Here is a 17,923-nt window from a genome sequence, read left to right on the forward strand (position 1 = left end):
AATCCACAACATCACATAAAAACTGGATTAGGGGCCTGGAGAGATGGCTCAAAGGTTAAGAACACTGTCTGCTCTTCCAGAGGTCCTGAGTTCAATTCCCAGCAACCACATGGTGGCTCACAACCATCTATAAAGATATCTGGTCCCCTCTTCTGGCCTGCAGGTGTACATGCAGGCAGAGCACTGTATACATAGTGGTAACAAATGCCTGTGATCCTAGCTCTCAGGATTTTTTGAGACTCCTTTCAAACAAAGGGGGAGAGGGATGATGGTGCATATCTTTAACCTTTAATCCTAGCACTTAGGAGGCAGAGGTAGACAGATCTCTGTGAGTTTGAGACCAGGATGGTCTACATAGTGAGCTCCAGACAAGCCAGGACTCCATAGTGAGACCCCCATCTCAAAAAAAGGAAGAAAAGAAAAAAGAAAGAAAGACCGTATTAGGATTTTAAGTGAACAAAGGGTCAAACCAATCACAGGGACAGAGAACTGCTCTAGCTGTGTGTACCCTGGAGAACTGGTGACCTCTCAGCCTCAACTTCCTTACCTGTACGTCAGTGATAAAGGCACTGCTGTTTTACTGGCATGTGGAAGACTCAATGGCTCCTATATAATGGGCCACATATGTGTCCAAAGGCTCCCTTTGGCTTCTTAATGGCACCAACAGGTCTCCCCTGCCTGGGAATCACCAGGAACAGGGTAGAAGACAGGACAGTCGCTCCATAAAAACAAGTAGCAGACAGCAAGCTGCTCCCAGCATCATTTCTCGCCTCTGATTCAGATGCACCATTAATCCTCAGTAAATGACAGTTAGACATGTGTGTTTAGACCCATCTTCAGTGAGCCTGTCCACAAATGAACTGTGGAGGCTAATTTCAGTTGTCAACTTGATCGGATCTGAGATCAGCTAAGATCTGGGTCAGCCAGTGAGGGCATTTCTTAGTAGGATCAACTAAGGAGAGGTAGATCCTCTCCTGGAGTGACAGCACTTCCCGTGGCTGTGGTCCAGATATACCAGCATCTGAGGTAAATGCAGCTTCTCTGGCTCCCCAGATGTGTCCCACCGGCCTTGTGTTTGAACAATTGTTCCCTAGTTAATGGCACTGTTTGAAAAAGGTGTGGAACCTTTGTGTGGCAGGTGGAGCCTTGCTGAGGGAAGTAGGTCCCTGAGCTGTGAGGGTTTACAGCCTGGCTTCTCTCCCTCTGCTTCCTGACTATGGATGCAATTCAGCCTCTGACATCTGCTCCTGCCGCCATGCCGTCCTTCCTCACCCTGAGGAAAGACAATAAACCCTTAACTGCACCTCGTTAGGTATTTGGTTACAGCAGTGAGGAAAGGTCGTATAAGAAGTGTGTTATTTTGAAACAGGGTCTGGCTATGTAGCCCAGGCTGGCCTCAAACTTATAACAATCCTGCCTCTGGCTCCTGGCTTCCTGGATTATAAATGTATGTCACCACACCCAGACAGGAAGTGTCTACCAGAGATCTGCAGCCAGCTTTCATGGGTGACGCAGAGGTGCTGACCCTCCAGGTTCCTCTGGCTCTTCCTGGTCTCAGCCTCTCACAAAGCCAGAACGACCTCAGGCAGCTGGCTGTGGTCTGGAGCACTGAGAGCCCAGGAGGCTCGCCTGCCCAGTCCCACAGTACCCAAGTGGAGGCTTGTACTTCCAAATGAAGTGCCCATGACCCCCCACTTCCAGTCAACATACCGCTGTGCAGTGACAGGTGGTGAGTGGGCGTGGAGGCCCCATCAAATATTGCTCGGTCCAGGAAGTCGATGGTGGACTCTGTGTAAACAATCTGGAAGACCTGGCTGAGCAGGGAGCACAGCTCTTCCGCAGCGACCTACAGTGAGGGAAGGACAGCATCGGTCCTCAGTGGCTACAACTGCAGACAGAAGCCTCCCGCAGTCTCTAAGGTACCCATAATGCTTCAGTGGCTCCACTACTGTAAACGAGGAGCAGACCAGAGCCAAAGGGCACCAGCTTTCACAGCCCACAGGGTTATCAAAAAACAGAACCAATGCTTGAGAACAGGTTGTGGCCTAGGTATGGCCTCCCAGGTGTCTGGAGACCTCGATAGACATGGATGTTGGCATCAGCTTTGCCTGCTCCTCTTCTCACTGGCCATCAACATGTTCAAAGTTCCTATCTAAGCCAAGTAAGAGAGGGAAGGCACCCTGGTCTCACTTCCGACCTTAGAGGCATTTCCAGAAGCAGTGGAGTCATTTTGTAACCGTGTACTGTTTAAAACAGGGCTTCTTTAGTGGACTGATTGTGTCCAGAACCTTAGATGTGACAGTAACTTGGGACATTTCTGATCATTACAAGGGAAACCCAGGGACATTGCTCAACACTACAGTGCATGAGTAACTGCCCACAACAAAGTATCTGATGGAAAGCATTTAGCACATAGGCTAAGTAAGGTGAACCAGAGGGTATTTAGGTGGGCAGTTACTGGTAGCCAACCAAAGTAAGAGGCAGACATTAAGTGAAGGGTGTGATCCCTGAGGGCCACCGCCTCCTTCATGCCTCCAGACTACCCGTGTGCTGAGGAGAGTGCTAACTCTGTTCACAGCCCCAGGCAGGTGTGAGGTTCAGGTCACTGCACTTGTGGCCATCACTATCAGTGTGGGGGTGGGGAGAGGCACCCCAAAGTGGAAACAGGTGAGCAAAAGCTCTGAGCTCTGCTGGCCACCTCAGGGATGTTGCCAGGGGAGCGGCAGGGAGCGAGCACAAGGGCAAGGCTGGCAGAGGAAAAGGGGGAGACAGAGAGAGCTAGGTACCTGTGGTGTGCTCTGGGGCCAGTGAGTGTGGGTTATACATGGGGACATTGACTAGGTTGCAGGCAGGGCTTGGAAACTGAGGGTAGGACTTGGTCAGGGAGAAACAGTGGGAAGGGATCTGAAGTAGTGCTAGACAAGGCTGAAGGAAGGCTGGCTAGGGCCAGGCTCACAGTGGGGCCATGAGGAACTGTGGTGGGATCTGGTCTTGGGTAGGACTGGGCCAGAGGCAGGGCAACCTCTGATCATGGCAGGACCGGGCCGTGAGCTGGGTCCTGGGCAAGGCTTGGATGAACGGTAGGCAGAGGCTGTGGATAGCTCTGGCCCACAGCAGGGAGGTCTCACCTTGCTCTCTGTGGCCATGATGACCAGGCAACATGCCTCTACTGGCCCCACTGCACTTTCTGACAAGGAACCCGCGCTGAGGCCTCTAGAACTTTCTGCACAAAGACTCTGGCTGGGAGAGATGCCTGGGTCCTGGGCTGAGAAGTAAACACATCAAGTTAGTACAGTGCACGGAGGGCAGGTGTGACGGCAGCTGGTGCACCAGGTGGACCACTCACTCCCCAGGGGCCCGTGAGCTGTCTCAGTGGGAAAACACTTGCCATGCAAGCCTGACAACCTGAGCTCCACCCCCAGGGACCCACATAACGGTGGAAGGAGAGAACCAACTCCAAAAGGCTGTCCTCTGACCTCTACATGCACGCAACATGTGCACACCACCCCAACAGCATCATACACACACATTTTATTCTATTATATATATTTAAAAAATAAACCAACCAACAGCCGGACATGGTGGTGCATGCCTTTAATCCCAGCACTCAGAGGCAATGGCAGGATGATCTCTGTGAGTTCGAGGCCCAGCCTGGTCTACAAGAGAGAGTTCTAGGACAGCTAGAGCTGTTACACAGAGAAACCCGGTCTCGAAAACCCAAAATCAATCAATCAATCAATCAATCAATCAACAGCCAGTCGTGGTAGTATACACCTTTAATCCCAGCACTGGGGAGGCAGAGGCAGGCAGATCGCTGTGAGTTCAAGGCCAGCCTGGTCTACAAAGCGAGTCCAGGACAGCCAGGGCTACACAGAGAAACCTTGTCTCGAAAAAACCATAAATAAATAAATAAATAAATAAATAAAACCAACAAATAAGATCCAGCCTACTAGTCCTTCCAAACAAAGTTAACCTGTGAGAGTCCCAGGGCAAAGCACCTACCCTCATCCTCCACTGTCTGCCACCCATGCCAGCTGCCCAGGGCTACATAAAAGGCAGGGACTCACAGGACTCAAGTTAACAGGTGACAGAGACTACAATAAACCCAACAGGGGTCCACACCTCCAGGAAGTTTTTGGTTCCTCAGGATGGATAACTAAGGTGAGGGGACTCTGAAAGGACGTGAATGGTCCAGTTGTGAATATGGAAATAGCCCAAGGCCACATCCCCACACTGCAGGCGACAGCAAATGCATTGTGGGTCCAGAACTGTGATGGAGTGGGCTCTGAGAGCAGCCTGGGAAGGGCAGTCAGCCTACAAGGCAAGCTTAGAGCTGGCCCTGCTGTCATCTCAGGTGTGTGCAGAGGGCAAAGCTGGAGCAACACGAGGCAGAGGCAGGCTTAGGCCAGACACAGGTGGGAGTGTAGACAGTAGCTATGGGACACCAGTGAGATCCTGTGACAACAGTGTCCTCACAACAACCACTGAGCACACAGCTACTGAGCATAAGTGCCCTGACAAGGCTATACTGAACTGTACAGACAGGGTCAATCACACCCAGGGCTTGATTGATTTTTAATTATTAACAACGAGCTCAGTCATCCTTATATTGTTCACAGGCTCTTAGAGCAACATAATACTAGATACAGGGGGCAAACCAACACTATTAAAGCCAGGCAGCTGGAGCATGCTGCAAGGCCTGCCTGGGCTACACAGTAAGTTTAATACCAACCATGGTGAACACTGTCTCAAAAAATTAAATAAATATGTTCAATGAATATAAAATTTAAAAATATAGAGAAGGCAAGGGATATAGTTCAGCTGGTACATGTCTATGTGTGGGTATCCCACCACTCCCTTCACCACAGACATACAGAGACACAGAGCCTATGAATTACTTATTACAAGTTGTTTCACTTGTTTCTGTTTTTGTTACATTTTAAATTGGCTTCCTGGCCCCCAGTGGGCAGCTGTGAAGTGTGGGTCCCAAGCAGGCACCATCTGTGAAGATGTCACTTCTCCCCTCTGGGCAGCAGGCCGAGACAGCCACCCAAGCTGCTCTACGCGGCCAGCTTTGGACCTGCCACCTGTCTCTTCCTCCACCACTGAAACCACTCTGGCAGCCACACAGGGTCCTGGCTTCACCCGCTCGCCAAGGTGAACAGATCCTGAGCTCGCCACACTAGGCTGCCTCAAACACTAGCGGCCCTCTGGATAGAAGAGGCACACGGTGCCACATGCAAGGAAGTGCCGACTGAATGACACAAATTCATCTGCCTGGCTCTGTGTGGGGAAACTACAAGCCAAAACCTAACCCACACCGTGAGCGCAAAAGCCTGAATCAAGCGGAAGCATACACGCTCCTGCCAAAATGAGGCCGGCCTGGGACACAGGCACGCATTCTCTGCTGGTGAGAAGAGCAGTGTCAGGCCAGCTTCTCACGCTTTTGGAATGTTCCTTATATGGAAGGAAGTCTCTATTTTTCTGTTCCTTAACAATTTATCTGAATGATTCAAGCAGAGACACATTGCTGCAGCATGAGAAACACAGGGCCACTTCCCCATACCAGCCTGACATGCCCACAGGAGCCTGGTCAGGTCCAGTCTTCTCAGCCTTGTCTCTGAGGGCCAAGAGCCAGAGGATCACCTTGGTGATGCCGGACAGAGTGGCTGGTGTCTAAAGCCAGGAGGAAGCAGTTCAAAGCCCCCACCTTCACCACAACTGAGACGAGACTCTCGGGACCCTCTTAGCTCTGTTATAACAGGTGTTAACTGAAGGGAATTCGTGTCACATACTTTGTACTAGTTTGACTCATGTCTAAATTGACATTTTACAGATTAAAATGGTTAGTGACAAATTCATACTGTTTGACCTCTTTCAATGCCTAGCATGAAACAAGATCAGGCAACCCTAAGAAGAAGAACCAAGCACAATTTGGACACTAAGTATGTGGCAAAGACTTGGCCGCAGGGTGGCGCTACTGAGAACAAATTGAGTTTTCAGGAGGTTTCAGAAGAAACCCTGGGGCCTGAGGCTCTTCTTCCTCTTTTTGGGTTTTCTGTCCCTGAAGCGAGCAGCTTTGTTCTGTCACGCAATCCCCACTGTCGCCACCTAGCACCTGCACCTCAGAAGCCATGAGCCAAGTCGGCCTTTCCCCTTTGTAGCTGGGGACGGTGGCTCACTTGTGCAATCCCATTACTCAGAAAGCTGGGGTATTACGGCTGTGAGTTTGAGGCTACCCTGGTCCTCAGAGTGAATTCCAGGTCAGATGAGATTAGAATGAGATAAAACTAAACCTTTGTAAGTTAAATAACTCAAGGGGACCTTGTTCAGGTGTACTCGGTAACAGCACTGGTGTCATGTGACGGCAAGTAGCTACAATGTGTATCTACATACGTGTGTGGATGTGACTGGGTTGCCAGGCAAGCGCATCTGATTCTATGGCTGTGTGTGTGTGTGTGTTTGTGTGATACGGGACGTGTGAGCTGTAGGAAGGAAAATGTGGTGTGTAAGCGTGCTGGGCAGGGGATGAGCTATTCTGTACAGACAAGGCAGAGCAGCTAGAACTCCTTCATGACCCTCCAGCTGGAGCTGACCACAGCACTTGGACCAGCATCATAAGCCAGACACCTCCCCCCACCACAAAACAGGCTAGACCATCTGACCCCACCCCCACCCACCCCGTGTGGCTTGTCACCTCTAGAGCTTGGCTTCAGGGTCATCCCAACCACTCACAGTGCCTGTAGTCCCAGCACTCGGGAGGTAGAGGCAGGTGGATTGCTGTGAATTCAAGGCCAGCCTGGTCTACAAAGCAAGTCCAGGACAGCCAAGGATACACAGAGAAACCCTGACTCGAAAAAACAAAAACAAACAAACAAATGTTAGGGTGGAGCCCAGAAGCTGGTAGAAGCCTGTACACTAGCGCAAAGGCAGCGCTGGAGTCTGGGGAACTGTCTGTCTCTGGGGCCCCAGCTTTGGGAACACTGGAGCCCAAAATATGGACTCGAGGCTAGATATGGCGCTACACACCTTTAACTCCAGCATCCAGGAGACAGAGGCAGGGCGAGCCTTGAAGACAGACAACACTATAGAGAGAGACTCTGACCCATTAAACACACACACACACACACACACACACACACACACACACACACACACACACGGGAGCGGGGTTGGGGGAGCTGGGACGATGACAGAACAAATGTGGGTTGGGCTCCCGGCTCTGACTTTCTGTCACCACCCTTCTCTCTGGGGCTCCCCTGTACCTGGGCAGTAGAGGCATCATCAATTACGGGAAGCAGAGGCTTTTTTTGAGACAGGGTCTCACTATGTAGCCCTGGCTGTCCTGGAACTCACTTTAAAGACCAGGCCTCGAAATCATAAAGATCCACCTGTCTCTGACCACTCCTGGCCCAAGAAAGGCCTTCCTGAACACTGATCTTGAATATTGTATTCCTCAAGTCTCCAAAGGCCCTGAAGTGACAGAGACCCTGGGGCCGCAGGAGTTCATGGCAGGAAAACCAATTTATAGCCATATTAGGTGGCAGCAGAATGTCATGAAAGCCAGGGATCCTCCTTAAGACCTCCAGACCACACCCACCCAGACCCATACCTGTCTTTAGGACCACGAGGTGTGCAGCGTCATCTCGGACATAGGAGACAGCAGCAATGTCGTGGATGGGCACCCTGAGGATAATGTCCTCCCCGTCCCTCCAGGCCAGCTTGACATTGTAGGCAGACAGACTGAGCACAGCATCGTGCTCCTGGGTCAGGTGACCAGGAAGTTGGTGGGACCGCTGCAAAGAACCACAGGCATCAGAGACACTGGGCCACTGCATCAGGCTCTCCTCAGGGAGCGCGCAGTGCTGGCCGACGTCCACACATGACTGGTTCTAAGCAAGGGGGGGATAAAGGACAGTGTGGCCGCCCTGACAGGACGAGAGCACTCATCCCAAGGATGTCAACATGCTTGAATCATGTGGAGGACTTTTCCAGAACTGCCTTTTAGGGTCAGATCTTCAGAGTGAAATCTAGAATATCTTGAAACTGTAAGTGTGGGAAGAAGCCCAAAACCAAGTCTAGACATTAAAGGTTCCGGCTAAGAAACAATCTTCATCTTTGAGAGCCAAGAAGACCCACAAGGTGATAGAGCTGGGTCATCCCTCCCATTCTGAGGTCAAAGGTGAGGGGACTAAGGGCTGGTGCAGCAGAGTGCATGTGGGAGGGGCTGTTACCTTTGCCTTGTCTATGAAATGCAGGATTTCGGTCCGACTGGAAGGGTTCAGGTAGCCGGGTATGGATGTTAACTGACCTAAATACTGTGAGAGAGAGAAGAAAGGGTGCCGTGAGAAGCAGAGCCAGGACCTCTGCTGCTACTACAGAGCATGGACCCGTGCCTGTCCCAGGCCACCAGGCCCATCGGGCTCTGCATACTTTTTTTTTGTTTGTTTTCCAGTACGTATGCATGCATATCTGTGTGAGGGTGCCGCCAGGGTCCTCTAGAAGGGCAGCCAGTGCTCTTAGCCACTGAGCCATCCTACAGCGCCTGGTCCTACACTCTTCCTCAAGTCTCAGCAGCTGTAGGCAATCGCCTCAGCACCGCCTACTGCTCTGTGTTCACAGCTGGCATCGAGAGCCCTAAAGATATCGCAAAACTGGTTTTGGTAGAATAGGGACCAAGATGGCAGGTGTTTCTCGCTCACTGTTGAGGTACAGTGCAAAGCCACACTAAAAGTTTTAAAAACCCATCAGCTCAGCTGACAAATGTACACAAATGGAAAAGTAAAGTGCCATGGCTTCAGTGCACCCCCAAAATCCATGTTTGAAACATAACCCTTAAGTAACAGAGTTGAAAAGTAGGCTGTGTGTGTGTGGAGAGGGCAGGAGAGGGGATTAGGTCACAAAGGCTCTGTCCTAAGAAATGAATTAATGAGCCGGGCACACATGGCGGCCCACACCTATAATCCCAGTTCTTGGGAGGCAGAGGCAGGCGGATCACTGCCTGTAGGCCAACCTGGTCTACAAAGTGACCAGGACAGCCAGGGTAACACAGAGAAACCCTGTCTTCGAAAAACAAACAAAACAAAACAAAACAAAAAAACACAAGAAATCCATTCCTTTTTCTTTTCGTTTCTTTTTTTTTTTTTTTTAAAGATTTATTTACTGGGGCTGGAGAGATGACTCAGCGGTTAAGAGCACTGTCTGCTCTTCCAGAGGTCCTGAGTTCAATTCCCAGCAACCACATGGTGGCTCACAAGCATCTATACCCTCTAATGCCCTTTTCTGGCATGCAGGTGTACATGCAAACAGAGCACTCATATACATAAAATAAATAAATAAAATCTTTAAAAATAAAGACTTATTTATTATTTATACACTATTCTGCCCACTACAATAAGTCACCAGATCTCGGGGCAGTGGTGGCACACGCCTTTAATCTCAGCACTTGGGACGAAGAGGCTGGCGGATTGCTATGAGTTCAAGGCCAGCCTGGTCTACAAAGCAAGTCCAGAACCGTCAAGGCTACACAGAGAAACCCTGTCTCGGAAAAAAAAAACCCACAAACAAACAAACAAACAAACAAAAAGAAGTCACCAGATCTCATTACAGATGGTTGTGAGCCACCATGTGGTTGCTAGGCATGAACTCAGGACCTTTGGAAGAGCAGACACTGCTCTTAACCTCTGAGCCTAATCACAAGACTAACAACACAACTCTTACCCATCAACAAAGGCTCTCGTTTCATCTAGAAAGAACTTCAGGTTCTTAGAACCTTACTTAAGGTTCCCCAGGAGAGAGAGAACCTCAGACACCAAAGGAAATCGTAGCTGCTGTCATGTATACTTACAACAATCAAGATAGCATCATGCGCTGGCAGGCTACCATAGGCCTCCACACTAAGACTCTGCCCCGTGCCCACGTTCCTTGCATACGGACCATCATACTCAGAGCTCAACAGGTTACGAGGCAAACAAAAACAAGACAAAACCGGGACCACAGTGGGGAGGGCCCACCAATGGTAGCATTTCAGACACGACAGAGACACTCTTACTGTTAGACTGGGGATTTAAAACAATTGGGATTAACATGCTAATAGATGAAATAGAAAAGTGTGCAACACAGAGGAAGAGATGGGCAACAGAAGCAGGAAGATGCCAAGTCTAAAAAAACCATCAAGGCATTCTAGAAATCAACAGTACTGTGGCAGCAGTAAAGAACAGCCCCGGTGTACTCCCTAGTCAACCACAGATCTGGCCAAAAAAGGAAATCAATGGGCTTGACGGGAAGATAAAAGAGAATTCCAAAATTTAAGAGTAAAAGGGAGGGACCGGGCGTTGGTGGCACACACCTTTAATCCCAGCACTTGGGAGGCAGAGGCAGGCGGATCTCTGTGAGTTCGAGGCCAGCCTGGTCTACAAAGTGAGTCCAGGACAGTCAAGGTTACACAGAGAAACCCTGTCTGGAAAAAAACAAATAAAACAAAACAAAAAAAAAGTAAAAGGGAGCCATTGATAAAGGGACACACCTGTCACTCAGAACTTTGAATGCTGAGGCAGGATGATCACAAGCATGAAGGTACCCTTGGTTACACGGTAAATCTGAGGTCAGACTATTTGAGAGAGAGGGAGGAAGGAGACATGAAAGAAACAGTAAGAACTGTAGGGCAGCTGTAGCTGTAATGTGACGGACAAGAAAGCTAACGGGTTGGGGCAAAGGGGGCCCAGCAGCTAAAAACACTGGCTATTCTCACGGTAACTAGGTTCAGTTCCTAGCACCCACCTCAGGTCCCCTGAGGCATGAGCACACACCCACACCAGAACACATACATATTCATAAATTCATGAGATTTTTTTTTTAAATAAGAAAAAAGCAAGCTGGGCGAGGTGGCCCATGCCTTTAATCCCAGCGCTCGGTAGGCAGAGGCAGGCAGATCGCTGTGGGTTCCAGAGCAGCCTGGTCTACAAAGTGATTCTAGGACAGCCAAGGCTACACAGAGAAACCAAAAAAAACCAAAAAACCAAAAAAACCAAAAAAAAAAAAAAAAAAGAAAGAAAGAAAGAAAAAAGCAAACGAAATATTTAAAGTACTGATGCCTAAGGCCTTCTCCATTTAAGGTGACCACACCAACCCACAGCCAGAAAGACCAGGACACCAAAGAGGATAGAAAGCAAAAAGTCTGCACATAAACTTATACTCAGTTTTCAGAAAGAGAAAAAACAAAGACTAAGTCGTGAAGAAAGAGGGCTGGAGAGATGGCTCAGCAGGTAAGAGCACTATCTGCTCTTCGAAAGATCCTGAGTTCAATTCCCAGCAACCACATGGCGGCTCACAGCCATCTATAAAGGGATCTGATGTCTTCTTCTGGCCTGCAGATGTACATGCAGATAGAACATTCATAGACATAAAATAAATAAACATGTATATATGTATTTATATATCTACATGCATACATCTTTTTTAAAAATCACAAGGAAAGCAACAGAGAACCAAACACTCCATAAGAAGGCGAAGGCTAAAACTGATACCATGCTTCTCTCCAGAAGCAGGAGAAGACAAGGATAAAGAACTTAAAGAGGAAAACCTGCCAGCCTATAACTGTGAATCCAGTAAAATTATTTTTCAAAAGTGAAAGAAATGAAAAAGTAAAGCCTCAGCCAGGTACCATCACAGAACTCAGGAGGCTGAGGCAGGAGGTTTAGCACAAGTCAGAGGTCAGGTCCAGCCACAGAAGGAATTCTAGTCAATCTGAGCTATGACTGAGGCTCTATGGAACAAAAGCAGGCCAGGTATGTGGGTACATACTGTTAATTCCAGCATTCCAGAGGCACAGGCAGAGGCAGGCCCATCTCCAGACACCCAAGGCTACTTAGTGAGACCTTGCTTCCAAAAAAAGGGGGGGGGGGGGAGAAGAAAGGAAGGAAGAAATGATTCTTCTCAAACAAAGACTGAAGGTCTCAGGTACTTGGTAAGAAATGTTTAGAGAACTTCAGAGGGACTCAGCAGTTGAGAGCACTGGCTGCTCTCACAGAGGACCGAGGTTCAGCTCCCAGCACCCACACGACAGCCCACTACCACCTGTAAGTCCACTTCCAGAGCATCTTTCGGCTTCTCCAGGCACCACACACACACATATGCACATAAAATAAAAATAAGGAGCCAGGCAGTGGTGGTGCACGCCTTTAATCCCAGCACTTGGGAGGCAGAGGCAGGTGGATCACTGTGAGTTCCAGACCAGCCTGGTCTACAAACTGAGTCCAGGACAGCCAGGGCTAACATAGAGAGACTCTATCTCCAAAAAAAAAAACCCAAAAACAAAATAAATAAATAAATAGATAAATAAATAAATAAATAGATAAATAAGGGAAATCACTTATCAGAATCTGTGATCTACATGAAGAAAGAATTATGTAAATAAAGGTAAAATCAAATCTTCTATTTTCTTTTTTTTTTTTTTTTTTTTTTTCGGTTTTTTGAGACAAGGTTTCTCTGTGTAGCCTTGGCTGTCCTGGACTCTCTTTGTAGACCAGGCTGGCCTCGAACTCACATCAATCCTCATGCCTCTGGTTCCAGAGTGCTGGGATGAAAGACCTGCCCCACCACACCCAGCAAATCTTCTAGTTTCTTATTTTAATTGCCCTAAAAGCAGCTGACTGAAAATAAAAACAGTAATAGTCCACTGGGTGAGGACAGCTTAGGAGTAAGTGAAACAAATGGGTGGTGGGGGCAGGGGCAGGGGGGAGGGGAGGAAGGCCTGGGTGGGGGGAAGGGAGGGAAATGAAGGGAGTACAGTAAGCAGCCTGATCCAACCCCTGAATATCCTGAGTATCAAAAGGATGCTCCAAAGTCCCAAGATGTGCAATGTTTTGGGTTTTCAGGGATGCTCAACCCATAAAACAATATGCAAACATTCCAATACCAGAAAACTCCAATATCTGAAACATTTTGGTGTTTTCCTAATAAGGGTTACTCAAACCATTTTCAGGAGTGAAGCAGCCACAACTATGCATGAAACAGGATGGCACTGTCGGAAAGCGGAGCAAGGCTAGTTGTAATGCTTTCTGCAAATTCCAAGGCATTAAATTAAGATAATATATATTGAACTAAATATAAAATATATATAAATATATATGTGATATTGTCTGAAGAAAAACATGACTGTACAAAATGCTCAAATAAAACCAGAGAAAGCAGAAAAAGAAGAAGAAGAAGAAAAAAAAGACCAAAGGAAGGAAAGAGGTTAAATATACTAAGTATCAATCTAGCTATATTATTATTTACTTTCCCCCTTCCCACAGGTTAATTTTATTCCCACCATTATTTACTTTAATATGAGTGGGATAAATATACCAAATCCATAGAGAGATTGGGCACTGGAGAGATAGCATGTGTGAGGCCCTAGGTTTAATTCCAGCAAACACACACACACACACAGAAATGGCTTACCAGGTAAAAGCACAAGGATTTGGGTTCAAATCCCCAGAGCTAACATAAAAAGCTGAGCATAGTCCCACAGGTGCCAGTAACCAGTGCTGTGGGTGGTAGAGACAGGAGGATCACCAGACTTGCTGGCTGCCAGTTTAGTTCAGTGAGAGACCCTGTCTCAAAGGAATATGGTAGAGACAAGGCAGGACACCTGATGTTCTTTTCTCTGGACTTCGTGAGACCACAGGCGCACCCATATAAGGGAAAAAAGGCAAATACTGTCAGACTGAATTTTACTTATTTTAGCACTTCAGACACAGAGGCAGGCAGATCTCTGTGAGTTTGAGGCCAGCCTGGTCCAAACCAGACAAGGCTACACAGTAAAATCCTGTCTCAAAGAAAAGAAAAAGAAAGGGGCTAGAGGGCTCAACCCCCAGTACCACAGAGGGGGATAACCCCAAACCCACGGCCGTGCAGGTGGCCCTGGTTACACTAAGTGCGGCACAAGACAAGCGCAAAGACAAGCATTGGGAAAGAGATGGTTAGTAAGGCAGGGCTGTAGACAAGGCAGTTGAGGGGAGAAGGGGATGAGTGTGGTCAGGTACAAAACTGACAAAGGACACACTTTGTTTTTACACTTACATTTATTTTTAAAGTGTAAGCTGAAATAAACCCTTCCCTCCCCTGGTTGCTTTAGTCATGGTAGCTGACCATAGCAAGAGCAACCCTAACTAGGGCAAGTGATAAAGATTATATTGTATTATTAGCTATCCCTCCTATCTTGGTATGTCAAGTGCTGAGACCAAGTACCCTGATATGTTTGTTTGTTTGTTTGTTTGTTTGTTTTCTCGAGACAGGGTCTCTCTGTGTAGCCTTGGCTGTCCTGGACTTACTTTGTAGACCAGGCTGGCCTCGAACTCACAGCAATCTGCCTGCCTCTGCTTCTGCCTCCCGAATGCTAAGATTAAAGGCGTGCGCCACCACGCCAGGCAAGTACCCTGATATGATGTCCTACAGGAGCTCTCATGTACTCGCAAGACCTGGGTCACACATGCCGTCATCAGCACCACCTTCTTTAGTGTCATCCAAAGGCTGGCCACCGTACTTCCATAGGCCCGAGGGTCAAAGAAGAGTCTAGTTTTTCATCTTTTAAATTTTTTCAGTTTTAGGTATGGTGGCTCACACCTTTAATCCCAGTGCTCGGGATGCGGAGGCAGGCAGCTCTCTGAGTTCAAGGCCAGCCTGATCTACAGAACAAGTTCCAGGATAGCCAGGGCTACACAGAAAAACTCTGACTTGGAAAAAAAAAGTTTTTTAATTAAAGATTTATGTATTTTCTTCTATCTATGTGTGTAGCGGTGTCCACAGAGGGAAAGGAGTATCAGATCTCCTAGAACTGAGTTAGATAATATGAGCCTCCTGATATGCTAGGAACCAGCCCTGGTCCCTGTGGACAGCAGTGAGCGCCTTAGCTGAGCTGTCTCTCCAGCCCAGACCCTACTTTCTTCACGTACGTAAGGCTTCTCTACTTAAGCCCTTTGGGTTTTCGTTGTGCTCTGAGATAGGGTCTTACTCTGTGGCCCAGATGACAGAACTCTGTGGCCTCTTGAGTGCTAGGATTGCAGGTGAGCTGACACAGCAGTGAAGCAACTTTATCAATAAGAAAAGCCACAGGCGGGAAAGCAACCTCCCCCATGGCCTTGGTCAACACGCTCACCTTCTGGTCCCCTGGATAATCAGGATGTGGAGCCTCTTAGAGCACCACCTGTCCTGCCAACACAAGCGCTATACTGATGACCTCATCAAGGCTAGCTGAGGTCATAGCTCTGAGAGCTGGTAAAGCCATGAGAAAGCAAGGAGACATGTGACTGTGGAGTCATCAGCTCATTCTACCGCAGTGGTAGTGAGACAGGAAAGAATGCAGCTGGACAGTGCCTTGGGCATCCGCAGCCTGAGCAGTCCTGTGTGCTCCTCACTGGCAAGGCTTTCATTTGAGAGCTAAAGGGAGAGAGGGCCCTAACTAGGAGCTCCTCCCATTTGACAGTGATCTCAGAGCAGCCTCCACCTCACTTTCGTCTCCCAGCCTTTGAATAAGTGTCCACGGCAAGTCTGGGCCCAGATGGGAGGTGAGCAATACTGAGCCGTGAGCTGAGGAGATCCGGGTGAGTCCCTCCAGTGCCTCCCTCCTCCACAGACCCTTCTCAAGGCTCTAGCCTGTTGCCATGCTACAACATAGAGCATCCCAATCTCCCAGGCAGAAAGACAACAGGCCCGTGCCCACCTCTTTCGGCTCCGGGACCTGCCTACTATACACTGGCAGAGCTGGGAGCAGCCAGGGGAAGGCTCTGTGGTGCTGGGTGCAGGAGGTGGAATACAGAGTTGGATCACAGTCTGTCTCCACTAGGCTTGAGTAGCTCTTGTTCTACAAGTCGCAGGGCCAGTGTGAGGATTAAGTCCTGTATTCGGTATGTAGTAGGCAGCGGACCACCAGCTCTTTTTCTCCCACGGGACACTAGGAGGCAGACCCACCTTTGCAGAGATTCCCTGATTTGTGTGTGTCCATGCCACATACGGCGGTACACAGCTACTCGGCCTCTCTCAGGCCCAGCGTGATGAGAGGCCAAGCCTCATCGAAGGAAGGACTCCAACTTTCTCAAGAGACTTGGTTGGCCTGTGTCCATGCACTGAGAAAATGGTAATCTTCAAAGGTTTCTGGAATGTAAGTGGTAGGTGACACTGACAGAAGCCAATGCCCTCTAAGATCCAGGGGCCTTTCCAACCTACAGCGGCAGCTCTCAGGAGTACTCTGAGGCAGAGGTAGTGTGCTGCTTGGTTTTCTGTCAACGTGACACAAACTAGAGTGAACAACTGAGGAACTGGATTTATCAAATTGGCCTGTAGGCAAGTCTAAGGAACACTTTCCTTTTTTTAAAATTTATTCATTATTATGTATACAGAGCTCTGCCTGCATGTACACCCACAGGCCAGACAGGGCATCAGATTACATTATAGGTGGTTGTGAGCCATCATGTAGTTGCTGGGAATTGAACTCAGGACCTCTGGAAGAGCAGGCAATGAGTGCTCTTAACCGCTGAGCCATCTCTCCAGCCCATGGAACATTTTCTTGATTAATGGCTGGTGTGGGAGAGCCCAGCTCACTGTGGGTGGTGCCACCCTTGGGCAGGTGGTCCTGGGTTGTCTAAGAAAGCGGATGGCTAGCCTCTAACTGTAGAAGGTGATCAGTCAGAACGAGGGACCCCAGGGATAAGGCCCAGGAACTACATAAGCCAGGACGTAGCAATTCACTGCTGAGGGCAGGGCAGTTGGGGTTGGTAACATGCAGCAAGGTTATCGTGACAGTGGGGACACCTCATCCTCAGGAACCTGCAGATCTGGCTCAATGACTGCCAAGTCCCTTGGGGCAAGAAAGATGGCGCCAACAGACCGTCACTTAATTTGCAAACCATATAGAAATGGGCAAGCAGAGGGCCAAGCTTCTGTAATGCAAGTACCAGCCTGAGTCAGTTTCCAGTTCTAGAACAGCCCTCAGACCCAGTGTGATGATGAAAGGGAAGGACTCCAACTGTCTCAAGGGACTTGGTTGACCTGGGTCCATGTACTGAGAGGATGATAATCTATCTTCAAAGGTTTCTGGAATAACAGTTGTAGGTGATGCTGACACTTTGGGACAGACACTGCCAACAAGCCCTGTGTGTGGTAAGGACACACGGAAATCAGGGGATCACTGCACGGGCGGGTCCCCTGGGGGAAAAGAGCAGGTGGCCGGCTATCTACCATTTACTGAACACAGGACACAATACTCAGCCCCTCCAGGTTGTGGGACAAGAGGCCACCTGGAAACCCCTAAAACTGACCTCAACCCCACACTGCAGAGCAAAGCAGTAAATATAACCTAGTATCCCTGTGGGGAAGGCAGAGAATTAAAGCCACACAATAGGCCTGGTGACCACACAGACACTCAGTGCATCACAAGCTAGCATTATACCACATATACTGAGCCAAAACCAGCTAGTGATGAAATTTACTAGACAAATGTTTCAGCTCACAACAGTTTTATAAGGATTAAGTAAGAATTATGTGAAAATGTAAAATACAGCTATGTGGATTCAGCATTCACCACATTCGCTGACTTTATCAATGTTCATTCAAAATCTAAAACACAACACACACACACACACACACACACACACACACACACACACACACACACACACAGAGTCCTTGCTGTCCCTAGAACTTATTCTGAAGACCAGGCTGGCCTCGAACTCAGAGATTCGCTTGCCTCTGCCTCCCGAGTGCTGGGATTAAAGAGGTGCACCACCATGTCCAGCCTAAAATATTTTCTTTTTTTTTTTTAACCTTTCTTTCTTTCTTTTCTTTTCTTTTCTTTTTTTTCAAGACAGGGCTTCTCTGTGTATCTCTGGCTGTCCTGGACTCACTTTGTAGACCATGCTGACCCTGAACTCAGAACAGTCCACTT

At 48.5% G+C, this 17,923-nt stretch overlaps 1 protein-coding gene across 3 annotated transcripts in view; it reads right to left on the reverse strand.

Annotated features, from left to right (window-relative positions):
* Positions 1 to 17,923, reverse strand: part of CCM2 (CCM2 scaffold protein) — a 60,757-nt gene that overhangs the window by 5,198 nt on the left and 37,636 nt on the right. For all 3 annotated transcript variants that reach the window (XM_084797330.1, XM_084797332.1, XM_084797331.1), the window contains 4 exons: positions 8,235 to 8,318; positions 7,613 to 7,796; positions 3,129 to 3,265; positions 1,711 to 1,846 (listed from right to left, as the gene is read on the reverse strand). In XM_084797330.1, coding sequence (XP_084653456.1) covers positions 1,711 to 1,846; positions 3,129 to 3,265; positions 7,613 to 7,796; positions 8,235 to 8,318 — 541 coding nt within the window. The remainder of the gene's footprint in view (positions 1 to 1,710; positions 1,847 to 3,128; positions 3,266 to 7,612; positions 7,797 to 8,234; positions 8,319 to 17,923) is intronic.

Source organism: Acomys minous (assembly GCF_964271855.1).
Source record: "Acomys minous genome assembly, chromosome: 10".
Lineage (NCBI taxonomy): Eukaryota > Metazoa > Chordata > Mammalia > Rodentia > Muridae > Acomys > Acomys minous.